The following is a 22,487-nucleotide window of genomic DNA, read 5'->3' on the forward strand; positions in this document are numbered from 1 at the left end:
AAGTTTAGTAGAACGCCATATCCTTTCAAGTTGTCTCGACTTTTGCTTTATTTTGCGGGTTTCGGCATTATGCCATGGAGCTAGTCTATGTTGTTTTATTTTCTTCTTTTTCAAAGGAGCAACAGAGTCTAATTTTATTCGCAGCGCATCTGTAGCACTATCAACAACATGATCAATTTGGGGTGGTGTACATTTTGTATAAGTTTCCTCCCTTACATGCAGACATGCTATCGAGTTAAGTATTGGTGGAATCTCTTCCTTAAATTTGGCTATAGCACTAACAGATAGGTTTCTGCTGCAGGAGCTTTTGACTAATGCTTTGTAGTCTAGTAACAGTACTTCAAAAGTTACTAAGAAATGGTCGGATAAAGCAGGATTATGCGGTTCGACTAATAGTTGCTCAATTTCAATACCATAAGTCAGAACAAGGTCGAGAGTGTGATTATAGCAGTGGGTTGGTTTATTTACACTCTGACAAAAACCAACAGAATCTAATATAGAGTTAAATGCAACAGTAAGGCTATTTTTATCATCGTCAACATGAATATTAAAGTCACCTACGATAATTACTTTATCTGTTTTAAGAACCAAAGTTGATAAAAACTCAGAGAATTCAGATAAGAATTCTGAATAAGGACCTGGTGCACGGTACACTGTAACAAATAAGATTGGCTGCAAAGTTTTCCAGGTCGGATGCGTAAGACTAAAAACAAGACTTTCAAAGGAGGTATAATTTAATTTTGGTTTAGTATTGATAAGTAAACTTGAGTCAAAGATGGCTGCAACTCCACCTCCTCGGCCCGTGCCTCGGGCAATATGAGTATTGATATGGCTGGGTGGAGTGGCCTCATTTATGCTGACATATTTTTCATGTCTCAACCAAGTTTCAGTGAGACAGCATATATCAATATTATAATCTGATATTAAATCATTTACCAATATTGCTTTAGATGCTAGAGATCTTATGTTTAAGAGACCACATTTAATATTCCTGTTTTGTTGCACTGTAGTAGTTGTTACATTTACTTTGATTAGGTTATTATGTATGACACCTCTATTAGGTTTTACCTTAACTTGTCCTTGGGCAGACACACACACCGCTAATATTGGGTATTTTATTGGGTTCGGGATTCCTATGGATGACTGCCTAGGAGAGAGCGCAGAGAAGCGTGTAAGACTGCGACTCCGCCTCCTGGTCTCAACTCCAGTTTGTCATGGATTAAGTCCACAAAGCCCTGAAATGTTTGCCGAAATGAGATCGGCACCTTCCAAAGTAGGATGAATGCCGTCTCTCTTAATCAGACCAGGTTTTCCCCAGAAGGCTGTCCAATTATTTACGAAGCCCACATTGTTTGCTGGGCACCACCAAGACAACCAGCGCTGAAATGATGACATGCGGCTATACATGTCATCATTGATCAGATTGGGGAGGGGACCAGAGAAGATTACGGTGTCCGACATTGTCTTAGCATAACTACACACCGACTCCACATTAAGTTTGGTGCATTCTGATCGGCGTATACGAACATCATTACCACCGACGTGAATAACAATCCTACTGTATTTACGTTTATTTTTAGCCAGCAGTTTAAGATGCGCCTCAACGTCGCCCGCTCTGGCCCCCGGAATGCATGTGACTGTGGAGGCTTCGGTCTCTAATTTCACGTGTCTCATAATAGAGCTACCAATAACCAGAGTTGGCTTCTCAGCGGGTGTCTCGCTGAGTGGGGAATATCTGTTAGATACGTGAACGGGTTGGTGGGGACCTGCGGGTTTCGCGTTATGCCCCTTCTGAACAGTCACCCAGTCTCCCTGCTGCTCGGTTCTGAAGTCTTTACACTGGTTCCTCACTAACACTAAGAAAGTGGATCAGTCCAGTTCTGAAGTCTTTACACTGGTTCCTCACTAACACTAAGAAAGTGGATCAGTCCAGTTCTGAAGTCTTTACACTGGTTCCTCAATAACACTAAGAAAGTGGATCAGTTCAGTTCTGAAGTCTTTATACTGGTTCCTCAATAACACTAAGAAAGTGGATGAGTCCAGTTCTGAAGTCTTTACACTGGTTCCTCACTATCACTAAGAAAGTGGATCAGTCCAGTTCTGAAGTCTTTACACTGGTTCCTCACTAACACTAGGAAAGTGGATCAGTCCAGTTCTGAAGTCTTTACACTGGTTCCTCACTAACACTAAGAAAGTGGATCAGTCCAGTTCTGAAGTCTTTACACTGGTTCCTCACTAACACTAAGAAAGTGGATCAGTCCTGTTCTGAGGTCTTTACACTGGTTCCTCACTAACACTAAGAAAGTGGATCAGTCCAGTTCTGAAGTCTTTACACTGGCTCCTCACTAACACTAAGACAGTGGATCAGTCCAGTTCTGAAGTCTGTACACTGGTTCCTCACTAACACTAAGAAAGTGGATCAGTCCAGTTCTGAAGTCTTTACACTGGTTCCTCAATAACACTAAGACGGTGGATCAGTCCAGTTTTGAAGTCTTTACACTGGTTCCTCACTAACACTAAGAAAGTGGATCAGTCCAGTTTTGAAGTCTTTACACTGGTTCCTCACTAACACTAAGAAAGTGGATAAGTCCAGTTCTGAAGTCTTTACACTGGTTCCTCACTGACACTAAGAAAGTGGATCAGTCCAGTTCTGAAGTCTTTACACTGTTTGCTCACTGACACTAAGAAAGTGGATCAGTCCAGTTCTGAAGTCTTTACACTGGTTCCTCACTAACACTAAGAAAATGGATCAGTCCAGTTCTGAAGTCTTTACACTGGTTCCTCACTAACACTAAGAAAGTGGATCAGTCCTGTTCTGAGGTCTTTACACTGGTTCCTCACTAACACTAAGAAAGTGAATCAGTCCTGTTCTGAAGTCTTTACACTGGTTCCTCACTAACACTAAGAAAGTGGATCAGTCCAGTTCTGAAGTCTTTACACTGGTTCCTCACTAACACTAAGAAAGTGGATCAGTCCAGTTCTGAAGTCTTTACACTGGTTCCTCACTAACACTAAGAAAGTGGATCAGTCCAGTTCTGAAGTCTTTATACTGGCTCCTCACTAACACTAAGAAAGTAGATCAGTCCTGTTCTGAGGTATTTACAATGGTTCCTCACTAACACTAAGAAAGTGGACCAGTCCAGTTCTGAAGTCTTTACACTGGTTCCTCACTAACACTAAGAAAGTGGATCAGTCCAGTTCTGAAGTCTTTACACTGGTTCCTCACTAACACTAAGAAAGTGGATCAGTCCAGTTCTGAAGTCTTTACACTGGTTCCTCACTGACACTAAGAAAGTGGATCAGTCCAGTTCTGAAGTCTTTACACTGGTTCCTCACTAACACTAAGACAGTGGATCAGTCCAGTTCTGAAGTCTGTACACTGGTTCCTCACTAACACTAAGAAAGTGGATCAGTCCAGTTCTGAAGTCTTTACACTGGTTCCTCACTAACACTAAGAAAGTGGATCAGTCCAGTTCTGAAGTCTTTACACTGGTTCCTCACTAACACTAAGAAAGTGGATCAGTCCAGTTCTGAAGTCTTTACACTGGTTCCTCACTAACACTAAGAAAGTGGATCAGTCCAGTTCTGAGGTCTTTACACTGGTTCCTCACTAACACTAAGAAAGTGGATCAGTCCAGTTCTGAAGTCTTTACACTGGCTCCTCACTAACACTAAGAAAGTGGATCAGTCCAGTTCTGAAGTCTTTACACTGGCTCCTCACTAACACTAAGACAGTGGATCAGTCCAGTTCTGAAGTCTGTACACTGGTTCCTCACTAACACTAAGAAAGTGGATCAGTCCAGTTCTGAAGTCTTTACACTGGTTCCTCAATAACACTAAGAAAGTGGATCAGTCCAGTTCTGAAGTCTTTACACTGGTTCCTCACTAACACTAAGAAAGTGGATCAGTCCAGTTCTGAAGTCTTTACACTGGTTCCTCACTAACACTAAGAAAGTGGATCAGTCCAGTTCTGAAGTCTTTACACTGGTTCCTCACTAACACTAAGAAAGTGGATCAGTCCAGTTCTGAAGTCTTTACACTGGTTCCTCACTGACACTAAGAAAGTGGATCAGTCCAGTTCTGAGGTCTTTACACTGGTTCCTCACTAACACTAAGAAAGTGGATCAGTCCAGTTCTGAAGTCTTTACACTGGCTCCTCACTAACACTAAGACAGTGGATCAGTCCAGTTCTGAAGTCTGTACACTGGTTCCTCACTAACACTAAGAAAGTGGATCAGTCCAGTTCTGAAGTCTTTACACTGGTTCCTCAATAACACTAAGAAAGTGGATCAGTCCAGTTCTGAAGTCTTTACACTGGTTCCTCACTAACACTAAGAAAGTGGATCAGTCCAGTTCTGAAGTCTTTACACTGGTTCCTCACTGACACTAAGAAAGTGGATCAGTCCAGTTCTGAAGTGTTTACACTGGTTCCTCACTAACACTAAGAAAGTGGATCAGTCCAGTTCTGAAGTCTTTACACTGGTTCCTCACTGACACTAAGAAAGTGGATCAGTCCAGTTCTGAGGTCTTTACACTGGTTCCTCACTAACACTAAGAAAGTGGATCAGTCCAGTTCTGAAGTCTTTACACTGGCTCCTCACTAACACTAAGAAAGTGGATCAGTCCTGTTCTGAGGTCTTTACACTGGTTCCTCACTAACACTAAGAAAGTGGATCAGTCCAGTTCTGAAGTCTTTACACTGCTTCCTCTCTAACACTAAGAAAGTGGATCAGTCCAGTTCTGAAGTCTGTACACTGGTTCCTCACTAACACTAAGAAAGTGGATCAGTCCAGTTCTGAAGTCTTTACACTGGTTCCTCACTGACACTAAGAAAGTGGATCAGTCCAGTTCTGAAGTCTTTACACTGGCTTCCTGTGTGTCAAAGAACTGATTTCAAAATACTTCTGCTGGTTTATAAAGCATTGAGTGGTTTAGGCCCAAAATACATGTCTGATCTCCTGCTACACCTACACAGGTGCTATATCAATGAACTTGCCTTGCCTAAAGCAGGCTTTAAAGATGTTTCAGTAAAGTGTAACAGACTGGACCAGAACACAGGTCAGAACTGTGCTGGAGAAATGACTCCGCCCTGTCGGTGTGTCTATTTGTGGGAAAGTGAAATGTTGTAAATTGTTATATTATAATATTCATTTGACATAAATCTGGTTACTTTCTTTCACCCAGACTTCAAGCGGAATGTTCGAGCGGCTCCGATCCGGGCAGTGGACGTCTACAACGTGATGTGCTGGACGTTGGGAGTGAAACCGTTGCCCAATAATGGATCCTGGTCTCGGGTGGAGTACTTCCTGAACGGCTCTGAGGGTCCATCCAAGCCCATGACCCTTTGCTGTATGGGGCTGTTAGGAATACTGCTTGCACTTTGGAACTAAGGCATTAAACAGTTAAGCGCTTATGGCATCTGATGGTAGCTAGAAAATGATCTGCTAGAAAGAGTTAGAACATGAAACCGTGTAGAGGTTAATGCATCTCAAAGGGAGGGGAAAGAAAGTGGCTTGAATATCTCATTGATATGGTTAGAGCATTTTTAAGGACCAAGAACTTGAAGCCTTAAAGGGCCTTTAAAGTTTTCCAGAACCACATCCCAACTAATGAAATGGACTGGGAAAAAAGAAAAACCTTACATGCCTCCAACACCTCAGAGAGGACTTCCATTCTAAACTCGGAGGTCCTCTCCCTCCCCAACTCTCCATGTCTGATCCAAATTGCACCCTAATGATTACCTGATCATTTTCTGCATACTTTCCTGGAAAGAACTCAGTTATTTGGAACTAATTATGGGGAGAGTCAAATAAACACTCCCTCTGCTGTAACAGTGCAAATGTCCCCTCTGTGGGACGAATAAAGGTTTTCTGATTCTGACGCACTGCTGATATCTGTGTAACCCTGATGCTGTAAACCTCGTCTCTCCTTTCTTGGAAGGTTTTATTCCAAGATGTAATTTCCCCCAGAGCGCTGTGATCCTGCATACCCTGAGCAGAATGAATCTTTGTGGATGTCACAGTAACCACTGGATAGACTCATATCGTCAATAATGCTGATGTTGCCTTCTTTTGATATGTGTCCAAGCTATCTGATATATTATTGAGAATGATGAAAGCATTTCTGATTTTCAATTGGCAAAGCACAAATAAATTAAGCTTTCGACACACTTTTTTACGCTTCGGCTCTTTAAAATGTTGTATCTGACTTCGTATGGTCGATGATTATGACCGAAAAGATCCTTTTTCATGTGTTTCCAACTTCGTTCCATTGTGCAATCCTGTGTTGTGTAATGGCAATAAAGCTGAACCTTGAATTCAGCTCTTCATGTCTTTGTGTTGGATCTGACCCTGTGAAACATGTTATGTGAAAATGACTCTATAAAATAGATTTGCTTTGGAAAACATGACTCTGGATTTTTTTTCCGTGTGCTCAACAGCTTCTTTTGTGCCAACACTTCAGATTGAGGAACAGCTGTGAACTTTCTATAAGGATTCGGCAGCTGTTCACAGTTCAGTCAGTCATATAGAGAGCATTCTGTCTGCAGAGTGAAAGATGTAGGGGGGGGGGGTTAAGCTTGGCGATAATGAGAGGGGCATTCTGGGAGTTAGGGAGGCAGTATCAGGATGTTCTCAGTTCAACAGAAAGTGAAGGTCGTCCTGCAGACACTGGAACAACATTCCCAAGCTGACATTTGAAGACCCACACCAGAGAAGGAGGAAGGAGAATCAGGCGAGGTCTTTGTGCCGGAACCAAGATATAAAACCTTATTTAACAATGTCATGTGATATGTTACTTCAGTACCACTGGGACCACTATGGAACTGGACATTTTATTTACATAGAAGCACCTTAAATTCCTGTCACAATTTGGCCTTTCCACCATACTCAGCCTCACCATGTCAGCCTAGGTTTGAACCTCCCCATCCCAGCAGTGAGGCTGACACTTCATAGGTCAACTGCCGTTACTCCATTATCATGACAGCGCTGAGCCCGGGGCGGCATTTAGCTGGATCCTGGATATTTCTGATTTCCTTTGTAATCTAGACTGACACGTATATACACTGTATATCCCAATATAACACTGATTCCCCGGCGTTTTCTTGTTCATCAAGACCCCCTCAACATGTCAGTGTGTGCTTGTATAATTAGCCGTTCGTTTAAAACAGGAAGATGAAGCTTTGCTGTGTTCCTGAATACTTTTGTCTTAAATGAATTACTTATCCGAAACATTCACATCTGGTTCTTCTTTATCTTAGCTGTATATGTGAAACACTTTGAATGCCAAATAAACAATCCGCAGCACGTGGATTTGATATCAGTCCTGTCATCAGAAACAAACAAGGAGTCAAAGAATGTCCAAGAATCCTCATATCTCCCGGGCGCTGTACAATAGCTGCCCACTGCTCCTCGAACTAGACTCCTGGTACTAGGATGGGTTAAAGCAGAGAACACATGTCACTGTGTGTGCTGTGTGCTCTGCATGTGAGAGCATTAAAGAGGGTTTCATCCCTCCCATTCTATTCCATCTCTTACCCAACATGAAGAACCCATTTTCAAAGATGGGGACAGCATGAAACAGGGATGGCCTGAGTCTTACCAGTCCCCTGTCCCTGTCCAAACAAAGGAAGAGTCTCAGCCCCCCTCCTCACAAAGGGACAGCTCCCATTTGGTTGTCTTTAGCCCCCCCTGCCCCGCCCCCAGAGTGCTGCAGTCCAGTCTTTGTCATATATATATATATATCTCAAAGGTTCTCATTTATACTATAGGGTAAAAGTGTTGAGTGTATATATATTGGGAGGCGTGTGGCGCAGTGGATAGAGCCTTGGTGTTGGGATCAGGGGTCCCAGGTTCAAACCCCACTGCAGTCAGCATGTTGTTGTGCCCCTGGGCAAGACACTTCACCCCAAATTGCTCCTGTGGGGATTGTCCACAGTACTGAATGTATGTACGTCGCTTTGTATAAGGGCGTCTAACAAGTAACATAATGTAATGCCCAAAATATTTAATATAGATTTTTCTATTTTTTTCAGGTGACGGCTGGCGGTAACCCCCCCCCCTTTTATAAAAGCAGCTGAAAAACTTCTGTATATAAAGATATCGTCAAAAGTATTGAATAAAAAATGTTTTATTCACAAATAAAAAAATATGTTTGCTGAAAAGTGGTAAAAACAAATATCTTATATATTTTAAAAGAAATTATGAAATCTTCTTTACATTATTAAAAATAATACATGGGGGTTTTCACATTCTTATTTGCAAAACATATTCACAACCAAAATAAAATGTTTGTACTGAATACATCAAACTACGACTTTGATTCCAAAGAGCCGTGTGTGTGAGTGTGTGGTCAGGGTTCAGACTTCCAGAGGCAGTGCAGTCCCGGCAGCCTCCAGCGGGGGGTGCTGCTGTGGATCCTCAGCTCCAGCCACTCCCTCTGAGCAGCACCCAGAGCAGCACTGAGAGCAACAGGAAGAGAGTTCATCACCACAGCACACACACGTCTGAATCAACACACCAATAAGTTAACACCTCACTTTCTTTTGAGGCTACCTTAACACACACATTAGGAATGATACCCGCTCCAAACCGAATCACACACGCTTGGTGTGGTTCCAGGAGCCCTAAGACAAATCAGATGAGTCCTGTTTCCACTGCAGCGGGGCTTGACCTTGAACATAGCTTCAACTTGGTCCCTGACCACTTCTCAGCATCAAACACCAAGATATGGGGAAGGCTTGGGGGGATTAACCAGAGCAATAACAGTTCGTGGGGAGAACGGCAGGGAGCACAAAGTTGGAACAGAAGAGAAAGTGTCTAGAACGGGGCCATTGCTAAAAGCTGAAGTCTTGTCAAGTATATTGCTCTCATTTCCACTCAGAATATGTCTTTACACTTGAGATGAAACTTGATAACTTAACAATGCAGTGAGATGTAGGGTTAAGTCAGACTCTTGTGGATCAGCCTTCTTTCAAGCAGCAACTGGGAGATTATGGGATGCTGCAATGATCTGTTTGGTGTTTCAGCCATTCAGAGACAGGTTCTGTATATATCTGAGACCTGTGATATGTCGTTGAAAAAGAGTATAATAGGGGACCTTTAAAACACTTTACCTGGGGGCGAGGTAGGGCTCTCCAGGGGAGGAGAGGTTCAGAGGAGGGAGGTCAGAGGTCACCACTGAAGGATCACACGGAGTCAGCTCCTCCCCCTCCATGCTCCTCAGGTTTGTGATACTGCTCCCGCCTGCTGCGTCCATGCTGTCTCTGCTGCTGGCCGGGCCTGGACACACATACAGCCTGCTAACACACTCCATCTAGTGTGGCACCACTCACAGAACCATCAGCTGTCTGTCTACAACTAGTATCTCTGGGAAATGAAGTTCAGTACTCCAGATGTGTCAGATCAATGTACCTGAATAATGTTATGATCCATCTTTAAAAAGCACTGAACTGCAGTCATGCAGTCAGAACCTCTTCATCCTCTGAGGATGAAGAGGTTCTGTTCCTGCATTTGAGATGGATTTCAATTGTATTTGAGCTTTCTTTATTACTTTGTTTAATATAACAAAAGACAAACTTGTTTATGAATCGTTTATCAGTTTCTCTTAAGGAAATTAAAGTTTCCACCAAAATGTGAAAGGGGGAGATAGAGGGGAAGACATGCGTAAAAGGGCCCCCAGGCCAGTCTGGTCCTCGACAGGACTGGGCCCCGGGGCCTCACAGCTGAGTGCCAACTACTGCAAAGTCCATTGTTTACGTTCTCAATGAGAAGTTTAGGGAAAATGCTCTGGAGGGGGTCTTTATGTACTATTTCTGGCTTCTTCAACCTAACCTACTAAAGCTGGACATGTGAGTCTGGGTCCAGAGGGTGGTCACCATGACTTCCTGTGATACTCACAGCAGCGAGTGAACGGTTCCCAGGCTCGGGGCCTCAGGTACGGTTTGGCCTGCGGCTGCTGGAGCAGGCACATCACGGCTGAGTCCACCTGCTGGAACACCCTGCACACAGAGGGGGGGGGGGGGTCACTCAACCTGCTATCCCAGACCGCTCTGGAATATGATCTGCACAAAGGGGAGGGCCCCTCACCCTAGTGTTTCAACAATAACAACATGGCTCTCAGAATACAATGTCAAGAAATGTATATTGAATGATTGTTTCAGCTCTTTCAGACAGCAGGGCAACGGTCCAACTGAGCAGGGCAACAGTCCAACTGAGCAGGGCAACGGTCCAACTGAGCAGGGCAACAGTCCAACTGAGCAGGGCAACAGTCCAACTGAGCAGGGCAACAGTCCAACTGAGCAGGGCAACAGTCCAACTGAGCAGGGCAACAGTCCAACTGAGCAGGGCAACAGTCCAACTGAGCAGGGCAACAGTCCAACTGAGCAGGGCAACAGTCCAACTGAGCAGGGCAACAGTCCAACTGAGCAGGGCAACAGTCCAACTGAGCAGGGCAACAGTCCAACTGAGCAGGGCAACAGTCCAACTGAGCAGGGCAACAGTCCAACTGAGCAGGGCAACAGTCCAACTCAACTCATTTACTAACACCAATTCATTTTCTATCTTTTTTTGCTTTATATGAAATGTCTGACCCGTCCAGTGACCAGGAAGAACATCCATATTAAGGAGCCAATAACCACTTAAGGCAACTTTCTCTTGATCTGAATCTTATTACAAGTTGACTTGTGGGTTTGTTTAAATGTCACATGTACACTTACAGTCTGGCACATCACTATAGGAATGGTCCCAGCACCTTCTCTCTCTTTGAGATGAGTGTACTTTAATGCTAGTCCTAGTGGAGTAAAGACATCATCTGAAATAATACCAGCTCACCGAGGTGTCGGGAATAGCTATATAAAGGGCAGGTTAGAAGTTATAAGACAGATGGAGGTACCGGAGGCTGAGCAGGCGCTGGTGGAGTTCTGCTGACAGACCGTATCTGTCAGACTGGATCAACTCTCTGATGGAATCAAAGTCCTGCTTCAGCTGGAGAGCCCCCTGCACACTGAGGAGGGGGGGGGGGTTAATATATATATATATATAGACATACGTATATGAATACATACATGGTAAATGGACTGTATTTATATTCAAGATTCAAGGGTGTTATTGTCATATGCACAGTAGCTACAGTAGTTATGGCAATGAAACACTACTAAACAATGCAACATATTATATATGACATAAGCACAAATAAATAATAATAAAATAAAAATAGTGCAAATGAAACAGAGTACGACACATTTGAATAAAATAGTGCAGGTTATGTTGCTAGACCAGTCTACAATGAATGTGGATGAAATTAACTATATACACATGTCAGAAAATCAATCAATCCAATAGGCTAAATGATGCAGAGAATGTTCAAAGTGACCAGGTACATGTAAGTAGAATACCATATCAAAGGACAGAATGTAAGGTTGAATATTGTACAGTGAAATGAAATACTGTTTGATCCAGTGATAACTATTAAGATAATAAATTCATTCATTTTAAGACGCAACCAGATGAATGCTTTGGGTTATGGAGGCCCTTTACTGAGCTCAGGTGTTTAACAGTCTTATGGCCTGTGGGGTGAAGCTGTCCCTGAGTCTGGTGGTTTTAGTCCGGATGCTGCGGTACCGCCTGCCAGACGGCAGCAGACTGAACACTTGGTGGCTGGGGTGATATATAGCGCTTAATCTTTACGACCCCTCAAAGTGCTTTACATAATAAAAGTCATCATTCACAATGAACAGCTACATATGTGTATAATGTAATAAGTATTCAATGATATACTGTAATTGTTTTACTGTAATAGTGTTGATGGATGTGGAAAGTGGTCATTTCTATTCCAAAGCATTATTATTTATTGGCATTTAGTTTGATCCAAAAGTGATTAAAGAGAGAGGGGCGTGAGATAAAACACAGACGGTCTGGCTGAGAGTCACACAGATCTCAAAGCTGTTGTTTGGTGGATAACATGGTGGTGGGCATCAATGTGCGATGTGAGAAGCAGACCTGAATTTGATCCTCTGTTTCAGGATGTGCTCCATCCAGGCCTCCATGAAAGCTGTGGTTGTGATGCTCAGAGCCTGGACACGGGCATCCTCGGACAGTGGAGCCACGCCCTCTAAAACCTGGCCAATCACAGTCTGAGCTGCCAGAGACACATATTCACTGGGGCTGCTGGGAAAACCTGCGCAGCGACAGAGAAATACACAATCCAACATTCTTTTAGAGGTCCACGTTATACAGCAGGGTGATTCATTTGAAGAAGTACTGTACAAATAAAGTATGTTATTGTTATGTGAAATGATGCAATGAGATGGCCCTCTGACAGGCACCAGGAGTGCTGAGTATGACAGGACTTTATCATCTTCCTAATAATTCGGCATCCGTGTGGAATTGGATCAGCAGTTCTGTAGAAAAGAGCAAAGACCCGGTCTGCCCTGTGACTGCCGGCACTAAGATATTACAGCGCAAAAGACGTGCGTCTAAATCAGAAAATAGAGCGGCCATGTTGGCTAACTATGGGACAACTCTGTATGCTTTCTTTCACTGTTTGTCAAGGCCTTCAGCCTCAGTTAACTCTGTCCTCCAAACTTTTGATTATTTAGATATATTTATCTTCTTATTTTTCGTTCCTGTTGTGTGAATGTTTTTCCTTTTTGTTCCCCCGACGGCCCCTCGTTCTATTGTAAAGCGTCCTTGGGTCTCATGAAAGGCACTATATCAAGTGATTGTGTGTGTGTGTGTGTGTGTGTGTGTGTGTGTGTGTGTGTGTGTGTGTGTGTGTGTGTTAAACAAGGTTTACCTTTGTCCTTAGCATTGCGGTACAGGGGCAAAAAAGTACCGCATTATAATGAAAGACATCTCTATAATGTTGGCCAAGCTGACTGACTGTTCCAAAAAGTTGACTACAGCTGGAGCCATGGCCGTAACTTCCACTGGGGACAGGGGGGACATGTCCCCCCCACTTTTTAAATGTGTTTATTATTTATTTTTTACGCAAGCGGTCATCGTCACGGAGGAGCGTCTTTGTGTGTGTGGCACGAGCGCATCTTGTGAGAGAGAGATAGAAAGAGAGAGAGAGACAGAGAGAGAGAGTTACGGGGGTTGTTGTTAGCATTTGGTGCTAGCTCGGAGCTAACGGAGATTAGTAGCTGTTTCAACAATAAGGAAAGGGAGAGAGAGAAATAGAGAGAGAGACAGAGAGAGAGACTGATAGAGTTACGTGGGTTGTTGTTAGCATCTGGTGCTAGCTCGGATTTAACGGAGATTAGTAGCTGTCTCAACAATAAGGAGAGGGAGAGTCCTCTCCTATGGGACTGAGAGAGATAACGTCAGCTCAGGGAGGTAAAGGACTCTGAGTGATTAGGTTGTAAACTTTAGTCTAAGTTATCTCAGTGGGTCTCAAATGGTTTGGTCATCTATGTAAACAAATATTTCCATCTATGTAATATTAGTTGTATATAAAATAAGTTAAGAAATCCTTCCAATGTTTGAAAGGGGAGTGATTACTCAAATATGCATAAATAAAAAGAAATAATGCAGACTAGGTAAGATAAAGATAGGAGAGAGGAGTTTATCAATGATTTGTTATTGGTTGTGAGAATACTCTAATGGTTTTTTGATTATTGAAATAGCTATACAGTTCTGTTTCATATGAGTGTTGAGAGCTGTATCCATAAATCTCTTAATTTGTGCACCAGATTGATGCATTTAGCTTCAATTTAAAGAAAAAAATCTTCCCGGACCGCCCTAGAGGATGTGAGGTCATCACAAATAAAACAGGTTCACATGGATAGGATACTAGATAAGTGTGCACACTCATTATATAGACTACACATTTTTCTTGGATTTGTTAACACTATAGTCTCTAATATATTTGTAGAAAGGCAGGAAATGGAATTACATTCAGAAAATGTTTCATTGCGGAGGACCCCCTGTTTTGTCCCCCCCCCACTTCTCAAACCAAAGTTACACCCTTGGCTGGAGCAAACACATATAATGGGGCTTTGACTTTATTGAGGCCAGAACATTTTCATGGGAGCTTTTGCACTCATGATGCGCACTCTGTAATGCTACAGCACACGTACAGAGTCTCACAAGTGAACCTGAACACGCACTGCACTAGTTACCTTCAACGGCCCAGGTCCTTTGATTCATTGATGATGTAGATTGCATCTATCAGAGTGTGGCTTACCATTCTCTTATGTTAGAATGTTCAAACAAAACCACGGAGATGGATGTATGCCAAAGCAATCAAGAGTGTGTGTATTCTTTAGTTACAAGCCGAGTTTACAGCAGCTAAAATGTTATCGTCTGCAGAGATGAGTGTAAACATAGACTGAAGACCCCCAGCAGTCAGAGGTGAGCACCTGTCCTGAGGCTGGGTCTCCAGTGTCCAGCAGAGGGCATGGTCTGCTCAAAGATCTCCCCTGACATCCTCTTGCAGTCACTGGAGAAGGTGTGCAGCAGCAGGGAGGAGAAGGTCTGATGGAGAGAGCAGCAGAGTCACATGACACCCACATCCTTTGCTTAGCATGATGAAAGAAGGGGAAAACATCTGGTCTTCCTAAAAGCATTCACACATTATGTCAAAAGACCCACAGAGCCTGTAGTCCCGTCATATCACATAGTTAGTCTGATGATAAAGCAGGTATAAATAAGCAGTAAGCTACTAGGCTCTCTGTGAGACGTGAATCTGACCCTTTAAACAGCAAGTCACACCAGAAGGAATCTGCCAAATATATATATATATATATATATATAATAGGATTCCATACCATACTCACAGCTAATCTAAGCAGGGCTTTAACTGTGTTGCAGAACGTGGAGGAAAGGGCAGCTTAAGATGAGGTTCTGAAACTAGTAAAGAAAGGAGCAGAAGAGTCACCTGCAGCTCGGACACCGCTCCGTCCAGCGCTCCCAGGCGCCGCCGCAGCAGGAGCTGGCTGTGGGGGTGGACACTGGAACTTTGGTTACTATCTAAATGTATCATCAGGGATTTAGTCTGATGCAGCATCATCTCCAATGACTCTGAGAGCACCTGCACACAGAGGACATCACACACACTTCATCAAACTGAGGCTGATTGGATGTTAGGGTTCAAGGCTACAACTGGTGCAATATCCAAATCACTGTCAATATTTGCTCAATCCAAATATGTGAAAATATCTGAATGAAGTATTGTGGAGTCCCGGCCTACAGATGGTATTCTACAGACTTCACCCAAATGTTGTTTGGTACACATTATCTTAAAAAAAGAAAAATCACATCATTTGAATATGTTTTTGAATTTAGAAGCCCTGACTCTAAGACTGTGAAACTTGGTCACTTATAACATTCTCTGCATGATTTAGCTTATTGTATTTATTGGTTTTCCTGACATGTAGATACTTGCACAATGGTCTGCAACATCATCTGGACTATTTTATTCTACTCGGTTTCATTTTGCACTATTTTAATGTTTTTAATTGGCATATCTAAACTGTAGCTTCTGTGCATATGATGATAACGCCTTTGAATCGTTGAATGTATCTTCATGCCTTATTCTGTTGAAAATGTAATATGGGAGAGTCTCCTGGCTGATAGGAGTGGGTAACCTACCTTGAGGTCTCCCTGTGAGATGAGTAGGAACTTGTTGAGGCTCCATGAGGACAGGAACTGGTAAGCCTTGGACATGACCCACACTGTAGACAGCTGCACGGTGGCTAACAGCAAGCTAACGGTCTGGCTCTGCAAAGTGAGCCTGGGGGGGGAGAGCCGTACTGAAGCTGGGGGAGGAGACACAGAGAAAGAGAGAGGCTATATTCACTGCCAACTAACAGAAATGTACTTGGTATAGAATATTTCCTCAAGCAATCAGTCATTAGGTTGGAAGAAGCGTTTCTGTCCCACCTGAGGGACATTGGGGGGGCTGGAGACAATCACACAATCCAAGACCAAGAGGACAGAGCTCCAGTTTGTCTCTTTGAAGTATTTCACATATCTGGGAATCTGATGCAATCTTCAGAGGATATGAGGAAAATGTTCCCGTTATGAAAACAATAGAGAATGTTCCCCATGTACACTGTTTGCAAATGCCCCATAAGGATTCACTTATTTAAGAATGAAGATAACCCCTGAAAATAAAACAATAAGTCAATACATGCTGATCTTCTGCTGTGCTGCCTTCACTGTCTATGTTACAGCTTAACACCTTTCCTCTCTGAGATGTTTCTCTCTGCCTGTGCATAGTGACTTCTCAGGTCTGTTTGTGGTATGAACCCCCTCTTCTGTTGATGTGTGGACATTACTTTCTACCATGTCCCTTTTGCAGGCACGTGCACACATAGACATCAAAGTGGGCTTGAGCCCCTGCCCCTTTTCTTCCTCCAGAGAAAGTGCCCTTTTTCCCCCCTTTTTTTTATTTTTATAAATGAATATATATCTCCTGCTGTTTGCGCACAGTTTGCCTTTCCAAAAATATATTGATTGAATACAAAATAAAAATATCAGGTCGGGAGATTAGACTGAAGTTCCGTAGCTCTCCCTCCCTCCCTCCACGTCTCCTGCACAGCGGTGCGGACATCAGTCACTTCAGACAGACAGGTAGCAGCACCTCCCACTTTACTGTCCCATGTTATGCCGGCTTTTCTTGGCTTGTTTAAAGGTGAGTGGAGATGAACAAATGACTAATCTGCCAGTGCCTCGAAATTACAGCTAATTAACTAAAAGACAAAAACAAATATAGTTAATTAAGGTATGGCTACTAGCTAATGGATAAGTTAGCTCAAGGTTTAGCTAAGGCAATTTATCATGGGCATACAGGCTAATGTACTTAAGGGGAGACACTTAAAGTGAATACAGTAAAATGTGTATCTAATAACGTCATCACAATTGCCCCATTGATATGCAAATTAGGCTTTTAACTAGGCATAATTAAAATGCGCTAATTTGCATGCAGTTACCAAGGCATTGCAGGTGAAAAGGATAAAACAAAAAAACATATCACCTCACAACTTCCCCAGACAGTTACTTACATCAAGTCAGTATTTTCCCCGGAAATGTTATGTTTAAATTAGATTGTAGAATTCTGTTGAGTATTAAACAATTGTACGGAGCCCCCTAAGGGACATGGAGAAGAAAAAATAAATGATATGAAAAAAATAAATAAAAATGTTTTGCGAGATATCGCAAAACCCGTTGCAGTTTGTAGACGGTCCCTAAGCACTCCTCTCCCTCCTCCAGCTGCAGATTGTGACCAATTCTTGATAGCTCGGATGACGGCGCGTATCGAACTGTTCTGATAAAAACGACTCTGTAGCTCGTGGTCTACCTTGCTATGATCGTAAAGTCATGTTGTTTGTATTTTTACTACGTTATGTTCATGAGTTATTGATCCGCGAAATTCGAATCTGTCAATAACTCAGCTCAGAGGGACGTGCATGTCCCCTCGCTCTGAGTGTTCTCTTGAGGTGTCTTCACTTATGTGAAACCCGTGCCTATTACCAAGCACTGATGTTATATATTTATATTTAAGGCCAAGCTCAAAGTAAAATCGATGAACCGCTCCATTGTTGTGGTTTCTGTGTTGCCGTAGCAGCCGAACAGACCAGGAAGTACATTGAGCTAAATGAAAAGTATTGCGAGATCTCGCAAAGCATTTTTTTTTTTCAAATAATTTTTTTTTCTCTTCTCCATGTCCCCTAGGGGGCTACGTACAATTGCTTGAGTGTGAGGGTATTAAAATAAATTGGTCAGTAAGTCAGAGATGTGCAACTATATTTAACTTTTTGTTTTAAAACATTTTTTTATAAATGATTATGGGAAGTGCCCTTTTTCTCACTTGAGCACCCGCCCCCCAAAATGTCTGTGCACGTCCCTGCCCTTTTGTATGAATTGTTTTGTATATATGAGGGTCGATGTGCGAACATTTGACTTTGCAGCCTTTTTGGACAGATAAATATTGTAACAGAGAGTTTTATCACAATGGATATTTGGTCAATAAAAGGTGAAATGATCTTCATTACAGGAATGACATGTACTATTTTCTTACTACAGAGGTTTGTTGGATCGGGTGTGAGAGTGAGTGAGTGAGTGAGTGAGTGAGTGAGTGAGTGAGTGAGTGAGTGAGTGAGTGTGTGTGTGTGTGTGTGTGTGTGTGTGTGTGTGTCTTCACCTGAGGCCATACTGTTTGAGTGAAGGCCACACACAGATGACAGGAGAGGGGGGGACAGCAGCAGGAAGTGCTTCATGGTCTCTGACATCATCACATCTCCATCATGCTCAGATGACGGCTGATTCACGACCGTGAGACACTTATCTTTCAGAGCGGAACCCAAACTCCTGCACAACACTTAAGAAAGACAGACAGTGTTACAGACAACGAACAAATGCAGCAGAAAGAAAGGTTTGTTTCCCCACAAACCTTTCTTAAAGTTGCAAAAATTGCAGTGCAATGTTCTGATGACCGGATTAAGATTCAAAGCTTGTGACGATTCATTATCTTCAGTTATGCTGATGGTAGATTGTGGTGTTGACTTGTGAGTGTGTTTTTGGTGTCATGTTCCTGTAAGTATTTGTAAGCAGCTGTGACTGACAGACCATCACATTCTTTGAATAAGGGGCAGGTCAAATAAGATGTTCTTCTCCCTGCTCCTTTCCATCATGGGCTACAAACTGAGTAAAGTGTACATGTTTTTCTTTAATAATAATTGGCATGTGTGGAATACACTAATAAATACATAAATAGATTATCACTGAGTATCTGCTGATCAGCAATTATACAAAAATGACATCAAATAAAGGAATGCTTCATAACTTACATAATGCCAGAACAACTCAGCTCTGCCTGCTGCTGTCAAATTCAACCACTGTGATGACACTGTGTGTGTGTGTGTGTGTGTGTGTGTGTGTGTGTGTGTGTGTGTGTGTGTGTGTGTGTGTGTGTGTGTGTGTGTGTGTGTGTGTGTGTGTTTACCATTGTCCCACTGAGCATGTGCAGTGACCACTAACACATACAGACTGAAGTCCTGCAGCATGGTCCGGCACTCCTCAGGGATCAGATCTGCAACAAACAGCACAACGTCGTCATGGAGATTGAACAGAGGACTGGATCATCTCTCTTACAACATAACTAACTGGGGTAGGAACTAAAATGTTACAATTACTTATTTTTGTATTGCTTACACAGATTTTTGAAAACATTGCTCATTTTCTCAAAACACTTAACATAATTAACAAAACCACACACCTAAGGTGCAAAACATCTCATGTATCATCAGAATGAAGCACTGCACTCAAAACTACATAAACACTTACCAAAACAAAACTTTTGGACACACACACTTCCTTTATACTACACAACTCTTCCAATCTGTCCAATCAACTACACACTGATGTGCTCAATCAAAAGCACACTCATATTCTAAGGGCTTTGTTCTGTATGTAGATAATTCTGTCTACAAAAATATGTGCAGAAACACTAATAAACTGTAGAAACTAAAAAATATATATATTTTTCTACACAACTTATTAGCACAACATGTATGCACAGCAAATACAACTAGAGAATGCAATTCCTGAAGAAATTGCTAGTGGGAATGCTTTATGCTGAAAAGCTGACGCTGAATTGCTATGCTGAAATGTAATGTGTAAGAAGAAAGTGAAGACTTTAGATTGAAATGATTCATGAACACTGGGGGCTTGAATGTGTGATGAGAGAAGAAAAGAAAGTAAAAAGGCTTGGAAAAGCAGCAGAATATTTGAACGGCAAACTATTGAACTAACTTGATGGCGAATGATCTGTCGCCATGGCAACGGTATTTGATGACACCCCATAATACACTTAGATATGTTGATTGTTACCAAACCTGTTTAGTTTTGGGCTTTTTGGAGCATTTTCACTGAAGTTATGAGAAAACCGTGTTTCATGGCGAGCATTGTGTTGCCATGGCAACGGCATTTGAAGAAATCTCAAAACTGTCCCGTAGATGTCTTCACGGCTGGACTGTTAGCACACATGTGAAATTTTAGCACTTTTCAACAATTTTCATAGGAGTTATAGCAATATCGTGTTTTATTGCAAGAGATGCGTTGCCATGGAAACAGCTTTGAGTAAAACTCACTAATGGCACATACACATGTTGAGGGCTGGAGCATTAAATGTCATCTGAAGTCTGGTGGTGTTTTGACCATTTTTATATCAGTTACGACAACATCGTGTTTTTTGGCGAGGGATACGTTTCCATGGAAACAGCCTATGGTGAGATCTCAGATTTGGCGTAAAGCTGTTGGGCATGGACCGGTGATATACAAGCGAAGTTTGGGGACGATCGGACCGTGTCCATTGGAGTTACAGCGACATTGTGTTTCATGGCGAGGGATGCGTTTCCATGGAAACGGCATATGACGACACCCCATAATTGACAGAGCTGTTGAGGGTCGGACCATTAACCATTATCTGAAGTCTGGTGCTGTTTTGGACCATTTGCATAGGTATCGCGACAACATCGTGTTTTATGGCGAGGGTTGAAGTCTGCTGCTCTGAGCATGTCAGTTGGAGTTATGACATCATCGTGTTCCATGACACAGGTGTTTATATTTGAGCTAACGACATGTCCAGAGATCAAAGGTTTCCATGGTGATGTGCAGTAATCAGTGAGAGGAGAGCATTTTCATTGTTCTGAATGAGAGATAAACCTCTTACATGTGAACGTTTTGTTAAAGAACCGTAACAGATATCGGTGAATTTCAAAGCATGAAGCATGTCAAGGACCTTGAGCATCTGAAGTGTACTTTTTGTGTACTTTCGGGTCAATAATGTGGCCTTTTTGGCAGATTAACTAAAGGTGTGCGGCTGCTGTGGTGGGGAAAGATAAGGCTGAACTTACAATGGGGTTTAATGGAGACATGTTTGTCACTACCTGATCCGTCCCCCTGCCCGATCTGTACTGCGCATGTGCGAGATGGTCCGCCATATTGGACAACTCCGGACGGCAACCCAAGTAGGACCCTTGACACAGTGGCTTTTGGCAAAGCTCAAAAATAAAACTCGAGGAGATGAGTTATTTTTATTACAACGTGACTTCACTATTATTTAACAACTCTTTTTATTGGGTTCTTTTATTTGGGGTTAAGTACATTGTCAGAATAAGTGAAAAATGAATTTAACTTCTGTTAGACAGCTATCATACTGAATAAATATTTACTGTGAATGTATGCAAAAATGTATGGCATATCCATGTCCAACAGAAGTTAAATTCATTTCTCACTTATTCTGACAATGTATTTAACCCCAAATAAAAGAACCCAATAAAAAGAGTTGTTAAATAATAGTGAAGTCACGTTGTAATAACAATAACTCATCTCTCTCAAGTTTTATTTTTGAGCTTTGCCAAAAGCCACTGGCCGTTTCTCAATCTCGAGGATGCTGGCTTGGTAGTGGCGTACTTACAAGTCACTTCCTTCAGAAACGAAGCAAGTATGCTTCCAGGCCACAGCTTCGGAAAACGAAGAAGAATGGAACAGGCTAACAAGTGTGCCACTCTCTCTAACGGTTTCAACATAAACTGTACCGAAAATAAATACCTCACGATGTCTATCTAATTATGAACTTACTTTACTTTCACGGAACACATTTTTGGTGATAACAAATGTAACAAAGTAACATATTTACCAACACATGTTCTACGCCACTACATACTTACATTTCAATGTGTGCTGCGTCGGTTCAGCCATTCTCCGCAAGGGTTTTTGAAATTGGTCCGTGCGCAAAGCATTGTGGGGATTTTAAGGACGCGAAGTCTACCCATGTGCAGCCTCGAAATTTCCCCCAAACCAAGGACGCGGCCTCGGTGGAATTCCAAGTATGCTGGAGATTGGAACAGTCCTTCGGCGGCACTCGATGACGTAGCATCCTTGAAATATTGGCTTGGAAGCCAGTATCCTCGAGATTGAGAAACGGCCACTGTGTCAAGTGTCCTACTTGGGTTGCCGTCCGGAGTTGTCCAATATGGCGGACCATCTCGCACATGCGCAGTACAGATCGGGCAGGGGGACAGATCGGGTAGTGACAATGTTGAAAGTTGTTGTCACTTCATGCCTTCAAGAGGCATTTTGTTTAATTATTTTGCTTAATTATTATAATTGTTTTCCTACGTTTGTCATGAAAAATTATGTCTCAGGAATATAGGGTTTGGGAATTATGGCAGGTTTAAAAGAAAATATGAAGGCAAAATTAAATCTGTCCTCCACTCTAGCTGTGACATCACGCACTCTAAAATCTGAAGAAGGCCTCTTTACCAAGGTCTGAACAATGCTTAATATCTCTAAAAGTACGAATCAGATTCAAAGGTTGTGTTACACAAATAATGTCAAAAAGATGTAGTACCGGCAGGACTCATTTTTGCATTGTGTTCACCTCTGGAGTACTGCTTGTTGGTCACACTGTGTTAGCACACCGGACATTATCTTGTTACCTGTGTTTGAAGCGGGCCTCATGCTGTGCAGGATGTGGAACCC

General features: G+C 42.4%; 2 protein-coding genes across 4 annotated transcripts in view; one reads left to right on the top strand and one right to left on the bottom strand.

Moving 5' to 3' along the window:
- The window catches only part of enpp6 (ectonucleotide pyrophosphatase/phosphodiesterase 6), a 40,054-nt gene extending 33,650 nt beyond the window's left edge, over nt 1–6,404 (top strand). Inside the window, exon 8 of the mRNA XM_034240060.1 lies at nt 5,185–6,404. Within this exon, the coding sequence (XP_034095951.1) occupies nt 5,185–5,390 (206 nt within the window). The 3' untranslated portion in view covers nt 5,391–6,404. The remainder of the gene's footprint in view (nt 1–5,184) is intronic.
- A 1,705-nt stretch (nt 6,405–8,109) lies between these two features.
- On the bottom strand, nt 8,110–22,487 carry ccdc142 (coiled-coil domain containing 142; the record flags this gene model as incomplete). 3 transcript variants are annotated; one of them, XM_034240030.1, is given in 11 exon segments in its annotated part: nt 8,110–8,458; nt 9,113–9,278; nt 9,897–9,997; nt 10,891–11,001; nt 11,997–12,174; nt 14,360–14,474; nt 14,878–15,030; nt 15,591–15,757; nt 18,145–18,321; nt 18,946–19,032; nt 22,445–22,487. In XM_034240030.1, coding segments are annotated over 11 exon segments (1,407 nt in total), but the record flags the coding sequence as incomplete, so codon positions are not given.

This window comes from Gymnodraco acuticeps, unplaced genomic scaffold, assembly GCF_902827175.1.
Source record: "Gymnodraco acuticeps unplaced genomic scaffold, fGymAcu1.1, whole genome shotgun sequence".
Taxonomy (NCBI): Eukaryota; Metazoa; Chordata; class Actinopteri; order Perciformes; family Bathydraconidae; genus Gymnodraco; species Gymnodraco acuticeps.